The sequence below is a fragment of the Euprymna scolopes genome, chromosome 23, assembly GCF_053919585.1.
Source record: "Euprymna scolopes isolate OS-2025 chromosome 23, ASM5391958v1, whole genome shotgun sequence".
Taxonomy (NCBI): Eukaryota; Metazoa; Mollusca; class Cephalopoda; order Sepiida; family Sepiolidae; genus Euprymna; species Euprymna scolopes.
Genome location: NC_136504.1, coordinates 52,526,969 through 52,546,851, shown reverse-complemented (window position 1 = coordinate 52,546,851; position 19,883 = coordinate 52,526,969). Strand labels below are relative to the sequence as shown.

Here is a 19,883-nt window from a genome sequence, read left to right as displayed (position 1 = left end):
ATGAATGAACAACAATATTGTATACATCATGTCAATGATTTTTTAAAGTGTAAGAAATCGCCATACTCAATGTGTTTTCAATGCCACTGAGTTCAAATCTTCTACTTGAAATTCTCTGCCATTTTCATTTGTCCCTGAAGCTTTTATTTCACAAACTCCTATTATTTTTACTACTTTGCTGGTTATTGATATTTTTCAATTCTGCACTTGATTACAGCGTTCAATCTCTTGATAATTGTTTTTCCTGAGAAATGTTTCTATTTTAGCTACTCTTTCTACCATTGGATGGCCTCCAACTCTTTGTCTGGTTAGGGTTGCAATTTTACTTCTATTTAAGTAAAACCATATTAGATAGATAATCAGTTACAAGTTGTATTTTGTTAGTGTAATATACATTTTTTTGTATTAGAAATTAAATTTTTAATTCACCTCAAGCAATATTGTATATTGCTTAAAACGTATGGGGCTACTATGTGAGACCATGTCTAAAGAGGCACTGTGTAAGGAGTTACGCAGTGAGATATCTGTTCGCATTACATTTAAATTTCAACAAGTTAGTAGTCAGCAAAGTAAGAAATAGGGAGGGAATTCTAAAGTCTAACAGTTTAAGGGAAGTAATTATTAAAATGCTTTCTGACACCTATGAACCTCAACGGTGAAGGGGTGCGATTTTGCTACTTGTTAGGGTATGTATGTCAAGGAACATAAGTGCTTAGAATTCATCAGAGCACATTCTACTTGTAAACAGGCAGAGATGAGACATTGCAGTGATGGGATAGAGGTAGAGCTTGGACAACTGTATGAGATCTATTAGATTTGACTCTCCTTTTGGACCTTGTCTGAGAGAAAGACTTCACTTCATGCATGAGTGAATTATAATTTTCTAGCATGGTAAAGGGAGCCCACCTTCTTTGCAGCAGCTTTGTCAATGTATTCAGCTGGCCATGTTCTGCTTTAGTATCTAGAAGTTCATCCCAATCATAATCTGCTTAAAAAATCTATTTTTCCTCAATAGATAGACTTAAAATTAAAGAATATTTTAGTATCTATATATTACGATAGCATGTGTTATTTTGTGTCACACTTACATCTTTTTCAAGTGACAACTAATAACTTGTAAACACGATTAAGAATAGCACAGTGACATAAGTGCATAAGCACCATTTTTATTGATATCTATGAATTATTTAATGAAATAAATTTTAACCTATTTTTACGCATACACACATTCATGCACACAGTTACAAACACAACTGTAATAACTTGTAAACATGTTACAGTGCTATTTTTTAATAGAAGTGCATAAGTACCATTTGTATCAACATCTACGAATTAATGTAAAACAATAATTTTAGCCTATTTGTACACACACACAAAACTGTTAGAACTTGATGCCCTGCAAAAAATCTCTTAGTGACGCCATGTTTTAATTTTAGTAACTTTGTTTATTTATAAGAATTGAATTCTGGAATAGAATTTTCAGCGCTCAATCAGAATGAACAGACTTTGGAAAGGGAGCCATTATTATTTATGAATTGGAAATCAGAAAGATTGTTATGTCTGAGTCAATTACGATGGGTGTAATTACATTATCTGTGGAAAATACAGAATTGGTCCCAGTGACAACTGGTTGCAGTGTTAGGACTAAATAGAGAAAAATATGGACTCCTTCCTCTAAAGATATTGCGATTGTGATGGTATTGCTTGTAGGATGAAATGTAGCATTTTATTATCAAGACTGAATATGTAAAACAAAGGCTATATAAGATCTTGGCTATTTGGCTAGATGTATTGAATTTTTATGTAACATCTGTTGTTGCAAACCTACGATACTTTGGTCCAGTGGGGAATTTCTGCAGTTATTTGATTATATAGGAGATAAAAATCAATAGAAAAATGACTCTAATATACAAAGTCTGCATAAATTAAAATATCATATTTAAGCATATTTTACGACTGGGCTATGCCATGTGTCCCTGCTAGCTTAGATAAATACTTTTGAAGTTTTAAGAGCTACAATAATATCGATACCTCTCCATTTATGCTGAACATCAACAAAATGCCAACATCAATATATTACCTATGAAAGAGTCTGCTGTGGAAATTTCCACAGGTCCCACTAGTTTTGTATGATTAAAATATACAGAAAAAAAGCCTTTGTATGATAAATCCTATTAGCAATAAACATGAAAAAAAATTGAAATAGCTTAAAATATTTCAATATTGGTATACATAGAAAGAGCTTGATGAGCTAAGAATCTTTTTAAATTTTAAAAATCTGATTAAAATTAAGGAAGTTATGACTATTTTTGTGCCTCACACATTTGAATATTTCCCCCTCTTTAAGACCATATGCGTTTTGTCACATTTTTTACACTACTTTTTCAGTAAAAATGTCATATCTTTGTCAAAACACAAGACTAAGAAATGAAATTTACCATATAAGTGTATTTTTGTACACGGAATCAGAATATGCGACTGAAAATCTCCAAAAGTTCATGGTTTCCAACTAATCTGCAGTAAATGTGCATAAATATGCTGCAATTACTTAAAAATGCCATGTATCCATAAACAGAAAAGAAGTTAGAGAACTCAAAGTTGAATTGTAATGTGCTTTATATACAAAAAATTTAAATCTAAACATAGGACCATTTAAAAATGAATATATTGCAATATTTTTTGGTATTATTGTAGATTAACACCTTCTGTTTAACCCCACCCAACCCCTTCTGACCACCCCTCCAAAATGTGATTCTACCTTTTTAGGAATTATGTATGAAATGCCATGAAAAACTTTAATGAAAGATAAACAAATTATTTTAGAATTTAATGTAAAATAATTCCCCATTACAGGTCATTTTAGCATTTTAGGGCAGTTAATTGGGATTTTTTTTTTATGGGAGATAAATTCTGTATGCTTTTTGTTCTATTTTTTTTTTTTTTTTTTTTTTTTTTTTTTAAGACGATTATGTGTGGTTTTAAGAGTTTCTATGCAATGAGAATATGGGGAGGGTTGCCATTCGGAGTTTGAATTAATTGTAGGGCTAAGGAAAATTATGTGTGAACATACTGAAGACTTGACAGAAACAAAAACAATATTAGAGGGGGGGGGGCGGTTAGTTTCACAAAAACTTAATGTAAAACAATTCACCATTTCCAGCATTTTAGGACAGTTAACCAATTTATTTTTTATGTTCATTTTTCTTAAGGAAGGATCTATTTTTTGTTTGTTTGTTTTAGACGCTTGTATGTGGCTTACAGAGGTATTTTGTTGGGGGGGGGGCACTCGAACTTAGTGTTATTGTTAGGGTTAAAGAGTGTTTTAGGAGGAGACTTGCCACACCTAACTTTAGTAGGTGGGTTGCTAACAGTATTTTGTTTTACTATTTATTTTAAGCCATTATCAAGACTTCAAATATTTAAATGTCAACTAACTGACATTTGTCTTGTTCTCGGGAAATGCTCAACAGTCAACACTATTTGTGCGTTTGTATTACTTGCCATAGAGGTATGAAAAAGTTGTCCAAAAAATAAAATTATAACAAATGTTATGCAAAGCATGTTTCTATTTAATGTAACATGTTTATTCAGCTCGAAAAACATACAGTGCTTACCTACCGATGTATTGGAAAGTTAAAAATGGCGGCCGACTATCTCTTTCACACAGTAAGTTTGGGAAAATGAGTTAAAAATAAAAACTAGACAAAATACTGTTAAATACCTGCCGAATATATATCCGCCTATGTCACGGTAACATTGAGCGAGTTTCTAACAGTATTTTGTCTGGTTTTTTTATTTATAACTCACTTTCCCTATTGCTGCTAGATGAGTAAACATACGTTTATTTTCTGTAATGCTTAAAAATTTCTGATTATCAATAAAGATAAGGAAATCACGGTTTTTCTGGGTGGAAATTGGACGGTCATCTAGGCATTACAAAGCTTGTATGCAAAAATGAAATAAGCCAAATTGTATTCAATATGCCTAATTGTAGAAAAAAGGCAACATCTAAAAGAATTTGTCTATCCATACAAAAAGAAAAAAATCTTTAACAACTTAAAGGATGGCAGAAGATGAATTGTTTAAATACAAAACTTTGGAGTACCAAGAATGTACTAAGTAAAGAAAGGTGTTTGCATGTGATGAGAAATTGAGTACACGTTTTTGGCTAGTGCCATGTGTGTTTGTGTATAAATGAGATAGGCATGATTGGCATAATCACATTTGACACACCAATTCCCGTCAGATCACTGAAGTTAAGCAACGATGAGCCTGGCCAGTACCAAATGGGTGACCATTTGGGACTTCCAGGTGCTGTATGTGCTCTCCGCTTATCTCGGCATTGTTTCCAGTCATCCTGGACTTCCCCTTGCCACTGGACTCTGTGCCGATTCGGGAGAGGTGTGGTTGGGGATTGCGCAACCCTTGCCACACAATTGCATGCGCAGCTGCATCTCATAACTGTTTTGTTGGTGAGTATCGATAAACTACTGTAGAAACATTGATGCCCTAAATTGCAGGAAGGTTGGCTGGTAAAGGAAAACTTGGAAATGAGTGATTACTAGGGCTATGACAACAGCATATTCTTTCCATTGTTTTGACTCTCGAGTATATATCGACATAGACAGTTAATAAACAAAGAACCACATCTTTATATAAAAGCATATAAGATATTGACAGATACATTCGAGTCGAAACAATAAAAACAATATGCTGTTGTCCTAGCCCTAGTGATTACGCAAGACTGCACAGTGGAATTTGGAGATGCTGGTTCCACTGAACTGTAAGTACCAGTGGTAACTTGCATAATATCATAAAAATGTCTATCTCCTGCAAGGGAGAAAAAGTGATGTCAAATGAATAGAAGCTAATATATGTACTAACCTGTGTGTACAAGATTTCGGTTAGTATATATATCTGTATGCAGTGTTTGGTAGTTTATGAAATCTCGTATCTATCAAGCTTTTTGGCCAGGGTTTAAAGACGTACCTACATGCATCAGGTATGGAAGAAAAATACCAGAGAAAAAGAAACAGTTTTTATGTGCTGGGATTTGTAGTGAATATTTTAATTTAGTTGGGCGGAAATTAGATACTTAAAACCATATTCACTGCTGTTACTCAAAAACTGTATGCAAATTTCATTGCTATTTCTTCATAGATGCACAGTAATGACTTGTATTAGATCTGAAGTGTAGCATTTTTGAAATAGCATTTTCATTAGTTTTTTTTTTTATCTGTTAGCATGTTGATATCAAATCTTTTGTTTCTAATGTGTTTGTGCATCTGTTATTTTATTGGCTTGTACGTATTTTACTGTCACTATAAATCTGTCGATCAACAAATATCCTCTACTGATAATGGAGTGCAGTAATTCTGAAATATTTGAATTTTCAAATAGGTTATGCAAATATAATTACTTTCTAAAATAAAATTAAAAAAATTTTTTTTTTAAACTCATTAAAATACCTCCAAGAAACTGAAGTTTGTGGAATATTAACTGATATCTAATATCTGTAAAAATTTCAAATATCAGAATTATCTGAATTTTCATGAAAAACTTTCACCTCCTTTTTTACTGTCTTTGTATTAAACTAAATATAACCCACATTACTCACCTTTTATGCCTAGCAGTTTGTTCCAAAAGTCAGTTAATTATTTTAGGAGTAAATCGTATACATATTAATATATTCATCCAACTAATTCATTTCCTATCCTTGTCAACAGCACTGTTTTTATCTGTTCAAGTATCTTGGCTCAACCTTTACAGGGTAAGGATCAGATTACTCCCACAATCAGTGTCACCTCCAAAAGTAGATTGTCTCGACAAGAAATGAAACTGAACTCGATTGAAGATATACCATATTCTGATATGCAAAATACTATTGTACAGCTTGAAACCTAGGCCCCTGCATCAAGTTTTTTTGTGGAGTTGAGTTTAATATGTACTTCCTTCAGCGCATCCTATGCATCCATTTGTGACTAAATCCCAAAGTGCACAATTTGTACAAGTTGCAACATCAACATCACAAAAACTCTTTAAAAGACTGCTAGTTTGGTTATGTTCTTTGATGTTCAGAGTAAGAATTAACCCACAAGTTAGTAGCCTTAATTGCACTCGCTAGTTGGAGGAAACATAGATGACCAACTGAAGATTTGGATACGGATATTGAAGGCAGACATAGGTGCCCTCACCTTTTGGTGTTCATTGCTAGGAGTGGCTGAAGTATGTCAAGGATTTAGCTGACAATCAGCAACAGTGAATCACCTTTAGATCTCGCTCAACCCATCCTATGTGAATGTTGTTAAAGTTTATTACAAGTATAAACACCTACCTAAATTTTGAGAACCATAGTACTTTTGAATTTTGATAAGCCACACCTAGACTGAATAAAATTGAATAATGTTGGTTTATTTTGAGTCATATGCTTATCTATATTACTGAAACCTAGAGCATTTCCATTATTAAAGAAAATGGTTGAAGGCAACAGAATGTTTTGACATGCTTTTTTTTTCTTTTCTTTTTTTTTTTTTTTTTTTTTTTTTTTTGCTGCAGCGACGTCTGGTAATAGTATTCGTTTTTTTTTTTTTTTTACCAATGATTTATTTTATCTGCAAATATTTTGAACAATTAAAATTATATCCTCCCATTTCAAACATTTTTTTTTTAGTTGTGAGAATAATAATCTTAAATTTGTGAATTCATTTGTTTTTCCTTGACATTGCGTTTTCTGTTACAAATTTTAAAATGTAAAACTAACCCCCCCCCACATCACATGAAACTATTTGCATATAGATATCCCAAACAAAACAAAAAAAATAGATTTTCATATTTAACAACTCTTAATGTGAGTACATAGATATTTACAAAACATGCTAGCAAATTTATTTTGGTAGTTTAATTAGACACACAATTCTGACAGGTTTGTGTACTATTAGTCAAGAAGTCAATTTACAAATTCAAATTGCAGGCTTCAAACAAATGGAAAGTGTAGTATCAGCGCGTGGTAAAGGAAAATAATTTAAAAAATTTTTCTTTGTTCTAGCTGAGAATGGGGCATCTTACTAGATGCTAAATGTTCACCCTCTCTCATCATTCGCACCTAATCGAAGCAACAGAAAAACCAAAATGCACTTTCTGCAACAAACAGATGACAAAAAATTAACAGAATGTCAAAAATACGAAAATACCAGAAATAAATATTATACAGTAAACGAAATCAAAGAATTGTTTCATAAGGTAACACCACACCGAATCATCAAATACTTAAAAAAAAATACAACTCTTCAAATCACTTTAAACCGTAAAAACTCAAATTTTAAAAATACATAACTCTGACAATAATAATAAAATAAAACAACAAAAATATCTCAACTAAATACATAGCTTGGCATTAAATGACCCACAGTGGTTGATATGCCGTGAAGCCCCAATAAACTAACCAACCAACCTCTCTCCTACATTCCATCTGAGAAATCTTTGATTCTAATCATCCCTTTAAGTGCAATTGTTTGTATCTCTTGTACTTAGTTCACTGGGTATATTTGCTAAGTAGTTAAAAAAATTTTTTTTTTTTTTTTTTTTTTTTTAGAGTTCCTCCTAAATTTACTGGGATGATGGGAATCTTAAGATTCCTGTTTCGTTTCATGTTGTATTAATCAATGAAATGAAATGAAATCGGTCTGAATATTGAACAAAATTTCATTACCCCTTTATATGCATTAAAGCTTTTTTACACCAATTTTAAAATACATAAAAAAAAAATATGTATTGCTTGTCACCAAAATGAAATCACCTCATTTGAAGTAACCTGGAGAAAAAATATGAATACAAGAGAAAAACTTCATTTTATAAAGAGAAAATGTTAAATTTGTTACATAAAAAAATCATACTCCCCCCCCCCCTCCATGATATTGCTAGTTAAAATTTAAAGGAATTTCATTATATTTACCTGATTTTTTTAAACTTTGTGTTTTGTAATGTATGAAAGGCAAAATCTATTTCAGGAATGCAAACTTTCTGCTTTTTAGATCCCCCCCCCCTCTTTTTTTTTTTTTTTTTTTTTTTTTAATTACTGAAAAAGTGGAATTTGGCTTAAATCACTAGAGCCTTGTATGAATGATAGTTCTCCACTTTTAGGTTGAAATCTATTTTTTATACGAAAAGAATTTTTACAGAATTGCTAGCCTTTTTTTTTTTTTTTATCACTATTTACTTTAACTTTCTTTCCCTCCCTCTCTTGCTTAATATTTCTTTCTCTTTTGATTTCTTTTTTAATTTTCCTTTCTTTTTCCTCTTCTGAAGGTTCTCTCTAAAAATGTTAATTTTTGCCACAAAGGTTAGTCCTGAAATAATCTATAAAGGAGGCAGGGGAGTTAGATAACTATTGTTTTCATAAAGAATGACAATGACGTCTCCTTCTCATATTAGCACATTTTAGTTGATTTTTGCATTGCCCTCCACATGCATCTGTACATAACAGGTTGGAAATTCCTTTTGGTTTTAGCTTTTATTTATTTAAAAAAAAAATTTTTAACCACTAACATCCATGCTATTTCTACCTAATCATTTAAGGGGAAATGCTTTTTTACACAACATGCCTATCTACAGGGTGGAATGATGAGTGTCACCCTAAAGAAAACAACGCTACAGCTTTATTTTTAAGCTTTTATTGAAAAAAATCAGTTCATATTTGATTATGTAGTAGAGCTGACATTTATTCACTGTAGCCACCTTCAGCCTCAATCACTACCTCAATACAGGTCTGGAACTGGACACATGCTTTTTCACAAACGCCTGCAGGAGCTCGGCAATTACTCAGTGGATGGCCGTGATCAGGCTGGCTTTGGTGTTGTGGGAGGTTGTGTTGATGTTCTCGACGTATGACCAAACAAAGTAATCCAGCAGGTTCAGGTCGGGGGAGGACGGGGAGTAGTGAGAGAAGGGTACAAAACCGTAGCAATCCTTCTGAAACCAAGCCTGGATCACTTTGGACTTGTGGGCTGGTGTAGAGTCCTGCTGCCACACCTAGTGTCTGCCAGCGACTATTTGATTCCACCAGAGGATCACCACACTTTCCTTTTTAAGTCGACTTTAAGATGTGAGGTGGCATGATGTGGCCCTCACTTGAAACCAGACCATAATCATAGCCACAAACTTCATTGAGCTGCACCCTCAAGCACTGAACTGTCTGGATTTGCATTTGGAGGGTGCTGACAATGTTTCTGTTGTCATAACTTGGATTGATAGAGCCTGAGTAGTACACTGGCGCATCTCTGATCTTGCTTGTTGAACATTGTATCATTTTCAGACATGATAGAAGGCTCATTGCTTTTGTGGGATTTGTACACAGCTGACCCACTAAATGGTCTGCAACAAAAAAAAAAACCCCAGTCTTCATCAAACGGAAATGGAATTATGTCTTACTAAAGGCGACAATTTTGTTTCCCTCTGTACTGTACAACTGTGTATGTAAATTGAGTATTACAATATTATCCCCCCTCCTCAAAAAAATGTCACCTGAATTTAATAAAATGCACAATCCTTTCTGCAATCCAGCCATATTTCATACAAATAAACTTCTGGCTGTCTGACTTGTCCACCAAGTTTCAATCATGAATGTCCAACAGTTTATATAATTAAAATCACAAAAACAATCATCCTATAGAGAATTATACACATTTTCATATTTATTTTGGTGTTATGAATTTTTATCTAAATTTGATTAAGATTATTTAAAGCACACTATTTGTAATTACTTAATGTACACAACTAGAATACTTGTCCCAAGATGGGTAAAATTACCTCCTCCCACGGAGGTGGCTTTGCAATAATGAGCCTTCGTTAACTCCTTACATCAAGTGGCTTCATGCCTTGTCTCTAGCGATATATATATATATATATATATATATATATATATATATATATATATAATAAAGCATTTTAAGTTCTGTAAACATTGGATCTAAGCAGAGTAGCCATTTTGTTTTTGTTGCTAACCAAAGATGGCTACTTTGCTGAAATCTTGTATTCAAGGAACTTTTCATGCATATAACCTTCTTTTAATATTTTTTTTTTTTATTTTAACACAGATCACAAATGAGTAGATAAATCAAAATAATTTTTTAATACTAATTTCTCAACAGTATTTTCTTTTAAAATAATTTATCGGTTAGTAGTAATGATTACCCTAACTTTATAGTTAGCTGAAAGATCATGAAAGGTCACCTTGTAATATTGATTCTTGGCAATGTCTTAAATTTTAATCAGGTGAAGCAAATGATTTTTAATTTTTTTTCTATTTGCCATTCAAAATTAAAAATAGAGAAATTGGCATATAATCTAGGAAGTCATTAAGCAAAAGTAATTATGTCCATTAAATGTCTTTGATTTAATTAAAGATTGATTTCTTGTTTCGGGGAAAATTTAGAAAATTTATACAACCAATATTTGCCATTAGTTTTTACTTGATTGTCAATTTTTTTTTTTTTTAATAAATTAGTTTATGGCTGTGTACAGTCCAGTCTTGATAAACTATTCTAAAATATTAGTTAGCACCTGTTGCCTGATACCATTTAATTTGAAGGAACCTCTTGAGTGCTAAGAAAATGTAAAGAAATATATATTTATTCTGAAATGATTTTCCTTTTGTATATGGCAATTCGATTAAATTTCAAAATGGTTAGTGTGCCCCTCCCCATACCCCAGTCGGTCTGTTGTCTTGCCTTTTGTAGCCTTCCACCCCCACCGATGGATTTCATCTTTCAGTCTTCTTGATTAGTGTTGGGTTAGAGCTGGAGTTTCTGCCCTTTTAAAATAACAGGAATCTAGCAATTAAATTACCTTCTCCACATTTTGTGTTTTGTCTGTTGCATATTTTTTTTTCAAATTGTTTTTTTATATTCATTAAAAACGAGTGTTTGATTTCTTAGAAATTTAAAAATCATACCCAACCTCTTATAAATCAAGATATTATCTCTGTATAATTAGAAATATAAGCATACAAATATCTATACGATTCACTCCTAAATTAATTAATGAATCGCTATGAATTTTGGAATACATCTGCTAGGTGTGAGGGATCATAATGTGGGCCATATATTTAATTTTATGCAAGAGATGAGGTGGAAATCCTCGATTATACAGATACCTCTTATTTTTTTTTTATTTTTTTTTTATTTATTTTTTTATTTTTTTATAAAATTTGAACCATAAAGACATGAATTAATATTCACCGAATTTTCGTTTCTTCTTAGGGTTTTTAGTGTCCATAATACGGACGTTATCTTCCATTTGAAATGAATATCTTAAAAATAGAAAACTAGTCAATTTTTTATTCTGAGTTTGTCAATTTAAAATTTTTTTCAAGTTTTTCAAATTCTATTTCCAAACAATACCGAGCCAAAACTTTGTACTAAAAACGTAAAAAAACAAAATGTACTAAGTACATGCATTTCTGTTATCATGGTATTTATAACTTCTTACTTGTACTTAAGGTAGAATTGTTTTTAGTGGTCAAAAAAAAACAAATAGATAACAAATAAAAAGGTACGTGTGCACTTATGTTACCATGCTAAAATAATTTTATTTAGAAACCCATTCTTAACATGGGGAAGGAAGGTTAACTATTCTGTACTTTCACTTAACAATTAAAAATATCGTGAAACTTGAATTTAACTTGAAAATGTTATTTGAAAAATAGCACGGTAACATAAGGGCATCAGCACCCAAATAAATATTACCAAAGGCAAGATAAATTACTCTTCTACCTAGTTGGACAAGTTTTTAGTGTATTTATTTAATGTAAAATGTTTATTTCGAAAATTAGTGTCGAACGTTGCACAAGAAAATTAAACCACGTATCTTCTGTCTTTGAAATCTCGACAATGACTTAAAAATATACAAAATACTGTTAGAAACTCGAATAATAAATGTCACGAGGACATTTATTGGGTGGGATTCTAATATTTTGCATAATTTTTTATTTTTAACTCCTTGTCAAGATCATTTTTTTCAAATCTGTAAAACAAAACAGGTTTTTAAAAATTTTTTTTAACCGAGGATATCTAAATAATTAGGTGGCTCGATAAAGAATTTCATTGATGCATTTTTTAAATTTTTACCGTGTTTCCACCAACATTTTTCTTTAAAAAAACTACTTTAAAGGTTTTCAGGTATGCTGAAAACGAATATCGCATTTCAATTTTCTGCAAATAAGTAGCTTTCCGGATATTAAGCAATGTCATTTATATTATTGCTGGTAGCCATCTTGGTACGCACGTTTGCACATAGTTTCTCAGTTGCGCTCGCACGTACCAAGATGGCCACCAGCGATAATATAAGAAATCATATTGCTTAATATCCAGAAAACTACTTACTTGCAGAAAATTTAAATGCGACATTCATTTTCAGCATACCCTAAAATCTATAAAGTAATCATTTTAAATGTTAAGGTGGAAACAAGGTAAAAAAAAATTACTGTTTTATTTTCTTGGTGAATTTACAGTAAAACAATAGAAATGACGAAAATTACCATCAACTGGTGAATATAGTTGTTTATCAGGATTCTTGGTACTGTGAAAGCTGCATCGAGGATTCGTGTAGAGTACAATTTATGGTTGCATCTCAGAAAATAGGGGTATATTTTAAGCCAGCTAGAGGATTTACAAAATTGAAAATTGGACTGGTCCCAAAATGCATAAGTTCTGGTTGACTATGGGAATTTCCATCTTTTACAGAAATTCAAAATCTATATGAAAAATTTTCTTTGATTTATATCTGATTAATTCATATCTACTCAATTTTTTCTTTTCTTTGAGGGGAGTAGTACAAACCGGCCATGACTGCTCCTTAGGCATTCAATGGCTACACCCCAGATTAAGCTCTACTTTAGTGGGGAGGCAGGTAAATACCTACTCTCAATAAAGCTATATTTAAATACCACTATAATACTTAGTTTTGTTCATTACTAGACACCCACTGTATGATACCATGCATCAGTTTACAAAAATTGAAATTTGTACATCTTAATTTATAATTCATGGCTTATGGTTAAGAGATGCTTCAGATTTGACTGCATAATCAGAAAGAGCACACAATTTTACATAAGTGTCAAATTTCATGAGAATAGCTTAAAAAAATAAATAAATGGTGTCGAAATTACCAAATTTCTTGAAATGTTTAGATCCGTAATTTAGCCCACAAATGTCCACAGAAAAGCCTAAATTTTGGCACTTAAAATTCTAACTTTTGAACTACTAATGGTATTTGCATAATGCAAACGGTTTTAAGCATCTTTTACATAGCTCTGTTCATGCAAATTGATAAAATAACAATTATCTAAAAAGAAAAAAAAAATCAACTTGTAATGCTATATATATATAAAATGAAGACACTGTCCACATTGATGACTCATGACCTAAAAGGGTCGATGGTCTGTTTTAATGAATAACATCCTTTTGTTTTATTTCTGATATCACAAAATCTTCCTGGTGTCTTCAACCTGTTTTAGTGAATGTCCTATTATGATTTATATCGATTTGCTAACCTTTTTCTATAAGGGCATACACATGAGAGATTACTAAGTGGAAGATTTATGGCAACTCCAAAGCTCAGATTGAAGTTGTTTGTATCTATTTCTTTGGTTAATACAATCATGAAGGTGATAATTATTTCACTTACTAACTGTATCTACTAGGTGTTACTCGTCATTTTACTTTTATTTCTATTTTTTTTTTTTTTCTTAACTATGCCTCCAAAGAGAATTTTAAGTCAATTTTAATTATTAATGCATAGTTTGGTCTTCTTTTAATCTAATATATAAAAGGCTTCATGTCTGTCTCCATATTTTCAAATTATCTCCTCCGAAGCTAAAAGTTGCAGAGTGGCATTAGAGGAGGGGCCTCAAATGATTGGATTTAAGGACTGTTCTTTTATGGGTCTTTTGCTGATTAAAATGGCTCTTAAGGGGTCAAAAATAAAAAAATCATACATTTTGTACATCATCTTAGTTTATTTTTAATTTTTAATCAGTTCATATGCGTGTCACGTTGGTACAGTGGTAACGTCACCAGCTTTGAATGCTAGTTTCGGTTTCGATTCTAGCTGAGGGCATCCAAATACTTTTTTGAAATCACAACTCTATAGTCGTGATTTAAAAAAAATAAATAAAATAAAAAAAACTAAATTAAAAAAATAAAACCTGGACAAATTAAAATATATTTTAGTGTATTTAACACCCGGGCAAAGCCTACCCCGCTCCCCGTTCCCCAATCTTTATATATGAAATTATTGAATGTAAATATTTTCAAATTCTTGAAATAGGATTTAAGAACTTGAAAGCCAGAAATGACTTTCTATTCAACAATTCTAAACTTTATTCAGATTTTGGTCTCACAAAGCAACCTATTCATTTTCAACTATTATGAAAAAATTAGCATGACTGACTTGTTTATGAAGAAACGTGCATTTTGATGAATTTAAGTGTAATTTTTTGTGTGTGATTTTTAGCATTTTACACTTGAACATGTACAAATATATATATATATATATATATATATATATATCCATTTTAAATTAATAGAAATAACTCAAAACACATCTCCCTTCTGATTAGCTTTGACAGAATTTAACCAATTAACTCAACCTTGACAACATTTAAATTTTCTTTTTTTTTTTTTTTTTTTCAGTCACACTGTCAAACTTAACTCCTATTTATTTTGGCGATCATTTTTACAACTTTCCTTGACCCATTTAAAGACACCTCCCTACATGCCACCCTATATAAAACAAAAGCTACACTGTCAAAACATGTTAAGTCAATGAAAATTTTGGTTTTATTCGTTTGAGCACTATTGATCCAATTGTATGTTAACTCTTCTTGTAGATTCCATGGTCTGTAGGCATTCATACACCACAACGCAATATTAGTCTTTCATTGTTTAAATGTCCTTTGGCAATTGTTTTTTTTTTTTTTTTTTTTTCGTATTCATTTTTCCTTAAAATGTTTTCATTTTTTTTGTTTTTAAATGATCCTTTTAAATAAGTTTAAAAATTGGACAAAACAATTTTTTAAAAAGTATTTTTGTTTTATCTTTATTGCCTAACCTTTTTCAGCATATAGTATGTTAAGTGGGGAGTCAAAATTAAGAATGTTGTTAAATTAATTCCTCCTTATTACAATTAGAACATTTTAAAAAATCAGCTATTTTGCTTGCATTCCCGATATACAAATATAGTATATATAGTTTATTATGCCCTTTTAATAAGGCAAAATGCGTGCAAAAATATTCCTTATTACTAGGATTAAGTTAAAAAAAAATGTTGTTCCAATTTAAAACAAAACCCTTTGGTTAATCTACAGGGGTAGAATGACACTGTAGAAGTCTTGAGTAATTCACAATTGTATTATTAGTATTGCCCGTATTAAAGATTCAACCTTCAGAAGAGTGTCACTTAGAACTGAATTTTATCAGTTACATCACAGGCCCTTGCCCTTAATTCTAGTATGAATTTTGGGAGCCGTAAACCTATTTTTGTCCTTGATGTACTTTATAGATCACTACTTATTTCTAGTTCTATTTTTGTTTTGTTATAGTTAATAGTTATAGATACAATAACTAATGTTATTGTATGTACTTTTTTATTTTTCACCTATTTATTTTCTTTTACAGATTACATTCACACAGCAGCCAAATATTGATTTGGTGAATTTCTTTGTAACCTTCTTTAGGTGAGTACTGTCATCACTTTTCCTTCTAGTAATAACACCTATAAGGGTTGTACTCCCTGAATGTTATCAGGAAGTAAATTTTAAACAATGACGTGAACAACATTCTTCTAAAAGAAAGGGGCGGGGGATTTGCTCATCTAAAAATGCTGTGTAATCAAATATTTTAGAATAGTTCCTAACAAACTGTTTCATATCTTTGTTCTGTAAACCAGAAGTGTGGAATGCAATTTGATACAATGTTACTTGGATTTAGGACAAGCATGTCTTCTTGATGGTTGTTTCCACAAAGTGTTAAATCACAACTTTTGACATAGTACAAAAAAAAAAAAGAAAATCTATCTAGAAGATATGCTGAGGACACATGATGCATGTCAGTTCGGTATAACCAGAAAAGTGAATGAAAGCTGCATGGGCAAAATTTCATGAGCTGTTGCCTTTGAAAACACTGAGCTGTCTCTCTTTATATCAAACTTGTATAGCAGATGTCAGGAGCATTTGTTACATGGCAGTGAATACTGGGCCTCCACCTAATACTCTTGCCTGACGGATATGTTTTAATAAAACTACAATGTGAAATCTGACCAAACCCAACACATCAGGATTGGAGGATTTGCTGAAAGTAGATTACCCAGACTGTTGGTGATCCTTATGACAGATCAGTTATACTAGTATGGCCAGACATGTAGTGTTCATCCTCCTGGAAAAAAGCATTGCCAAAGCATTGCAAGATTAACTGGCCAAGGAAGAACTGGAAACAAGTACTTAGACCATATGATACAGAATAGAATTTGAACATGGTGAATGGTGATGACTAGAGAATGACTTAACAAAAAAAAAAAAAAAAATGCCAGGTCCCTGGACAGAAGAAATGTTCTATTAAATGATTAGAAGAATTGAAAGTACACAATAAGAAAATTAATTTATATTTAAATTGTTATTAAAAAAATCAGATTGGCCATATTCATTCTACATCATTATACCAAGTGATAATTTAATGAAAGATTATATATATATATATTATACATTTTATTTTTTATTACCATATCTTTAAGTTACATTATTGTTTCAGCTACCCGGCCGTTTTTTTTTTTTTGTTTTTTTTTCAGTCTGTAGCTTCCTCAGACATTTTACAGAAATGTTCATTATTATGGGGTGAAAGAGTGAATGAGGTCAGGGGAGGGGTGTGAGAAGAGCAGAAAAAAGAGGAAGGGAACAAGGGGGAGGGGGTGGTAATGTTTTAGTTTTGGAGTTTAAGTAACTTGTGGGGGAGGGTCTGGGAGGTTCATTTCTGGTGTGGCTGAGGGCATAGGGATGCATGGAGGGGAAAGGGGAATATGTGGTTGTAGGAGGAGGGGGGTTACTTTAAAATTCGATTCTTAATGTTAGTTTTTGGCATCTTGTTGGTGAGATGATTTCTTGATAAGTATGTCTTGATCTGTTGGGTGTTTGCTTAGGCGGGGGGGGGGGGCTATGATTCGGTTTATTTATTTAGTTTTTATTGTTAATTGTTTGGAGAGGGTTAGCTCGCAGGCACATGCGCACACACATATACTTAAAGAGACGTTCACATGTACACATACATCTCCGCCCTGGCGTGCAAATATGTGCATATATTTGCACACCAGGGCAGAGATGTATGTGTACATGGGAACGTTTCTTTAAGTATATGTGTGTACGTGCGCATGTGTGCCCGCGCCCGCTAGCTAACCCTCTCCAAACAATTAACAAATAAAAACTAAATAACCCCGCCCCCCGAATCATACCCTCCCCCCCCCCCTCCCGCCTCTGAATCTAATTGAACACCCAACAGGTAAAGACATACTTATCAAGAAATCTCACCAACGAGCCACCAAAAACTTTAACATTAAGACTCGAATTTTAAAGTAACCCCCCCTCCTCCTACCACCACATATTCTCCCTTCACCCTCCATGTATCCCCCATGCCCTCAGCCACACCAGAAATGAACTTCCCAGACCCTCCCCCACAAGTTACTTAAACTCCAAAACTAAAACATTACTTACGACGTACCAAGCACCCCATCCCCCTTGTTCCCTTCCTCTTTTTTCCACCCCCCCCCGCTCTTCTCGCACCCCTCCCCTTACCTCATTCACTCTTTCACCCCATAATAATGAACATTTCTGTAAAATGTCTGAGGAAGCTACAGACTGCCCAAAAAAAAAAAAAAAAAACGGCCGGGTAGCTGGAACAATAATGTAACTTAACAGAAAGATACGGTAATAAAAAATAAAACGCATATTTGCTCTACAACAGTATTATTGCGTTTTATTTTTTATTACCGTATCTTTCTGTTAAGTTACATTATTGTTTCAGCTACCCGGCCGTTTTTATATATATAAACAGAAATTTTCCGAAATCTCATGCTACTGTTTACAAAGTACTACCAACCTGGAAAGCAGCCTTTTCTTAAATATACATAAATATACATTTATTTATGTATATTATTTATGTATATTTAAGAAAAGGCTGCTTTCCAGTAGCATGAGATTTCAGAAAATTTCTGTTTCTATGTCTATCTTTGTGGTCATGTCACTAGTAAGGGTGCTGGAGGTAAATGTTTCATCTAGGCTGACATTACCCGCCTGATAGTCAGGGACCCGAACCTTGGATTAACCACTAAGGAGGCTGTTCTATCAGCAGGTGCAAAGTACCGGGACTGCTATATTGCCATTTGGTGAATGAATTCTGGACCATACAGTAGTTTCTGGTAGGGCCTCTCGATGCCATACTAGTGGGTAATTGTTACAGCTTTAACTTATGTGCTACACACAAAAAAAAAATTTTCTTTTACTTTCCCTCTCTGTCCTGCTCCAACCAAATCTATAGACCTGTTCCACAAATCCCAAAACCTCAACATGACAAATCTCAAAAAAAAACAAACACTAATAAACCTAGAACCCCATCCTTCAACGTAGACCCCTACTACCAGGTCTCCTTCTCCAACATCATGGGTCTACATTCCAACCTTCCAGAGGTTGAAACACAATTACAGGAGACGAAACCGGACATATTCTTTCTAAGTGAAACTGGCATAGGACCAACCACTTCCCTAAACGAATTCATAATTAAAGGATACTCTAACTTAACATCTAAATTTGACCCCCAAGATTGCCATGGGCATGGAATATGTGCCTACATCAAAGATGGCTTTCCATGTGGTAGGGATATCTCCAGAGAAGACCCTAATTTACCTTATGTGCTTCCGGGTTGCACTAGCTTACACCACTACATTTATATTTGCCCTCTATCGCTCCCACAACAGTGGGGTTACTATCTTTAAGAGCATATCTGAGAAAATTGACCACATTCTGTCTGCTCATCCTTCGGCTAACATTCACATTTGCGGTGACTTCAATGTCCATAATGTGGAATGGCTGACCCACTCAAATAAAACCGATGACGAGGGTAGGTTCTGTCATGATTTTGCCACTGCCTATGACTTCGCTCAGATTGTTCACGAACCCACCCGTGTGCCTGATACTACCGGTCAGTATGGAAGCCTTCTAGACCTTTTCCTCACAACTTCCCCTGAGCTGTGTTCATGTTCCGTTCTATCTCCTCTGGGATCCTCCGACCACGCTGTTGTAGCAGTTAAGATAAAAATGAAATGTAATAAGTCTTCAGACGTAACTCTCCACCGTACTGTATATCGATACTCTGTCTGACTGGGATAGCTTCCGTACATTCATATCTGATCTACCTCTGCATTCCATGTTTAAAAAGGACGTGTCTTCCATAGTATCAGACCTGACCGAATGGTTAATTGTAGGCATAGACAGATTCATACCATCAAAAAATTCCAACAAAAACCTAACAGCCATCCATGGTTCTCCTCAGAATGTGCTGCTGCCATCGCGCACAGAAATCACTTTTTCCATAGCTACCAATGTAATAAATGTACTGAGACTAAAGCTGCTTTCAGGACTGCCAGCAACCACTGTAAAAGAGTAATAAAAAATGCAGGAGAGCTATATGCTCAGTCCGTTAAATCCAAAGTAGCTGAGCAGCGGTTTGGTTCCCACTAGTTTTGGCAAATAGCAAACAGGATCCTGAACAGAAGCGTGCGTTCTATCCCAACCATCATCAATGGACCTGAGGTAATCTCGTCAACATCAGACAAAGCCAAACTGTTTG

The 19,883-nt window shown here is 33.2% G+C and overlaps 1 protein-coding gene across 7 annotated transcripts in view; it reads left to right on the top strand.

Moving 5' to 3' along the window:
- The window catches only part of LOC145245897 (attractin-like protein 1), a 320,643-nt gene that overhangs the window by 201,856 nt on the left and 98,904 nt on the right, over positions 1-19,883 (top strand). For all 7 annotated transcript variants that reach the window (XM_080107633.1, XM_080107632.1, XM_080107630.1 and 4 more), the window contains one exon: positions 15,672-15,730. In XM_080107633.1, coding sequence (XP_079963759.1) covers positions 15,672-15,730 — 59 coding nt within the window. The remainder of the gene's footprint in view (positions 1-15,671; positions 15,731-19,883) is intronic.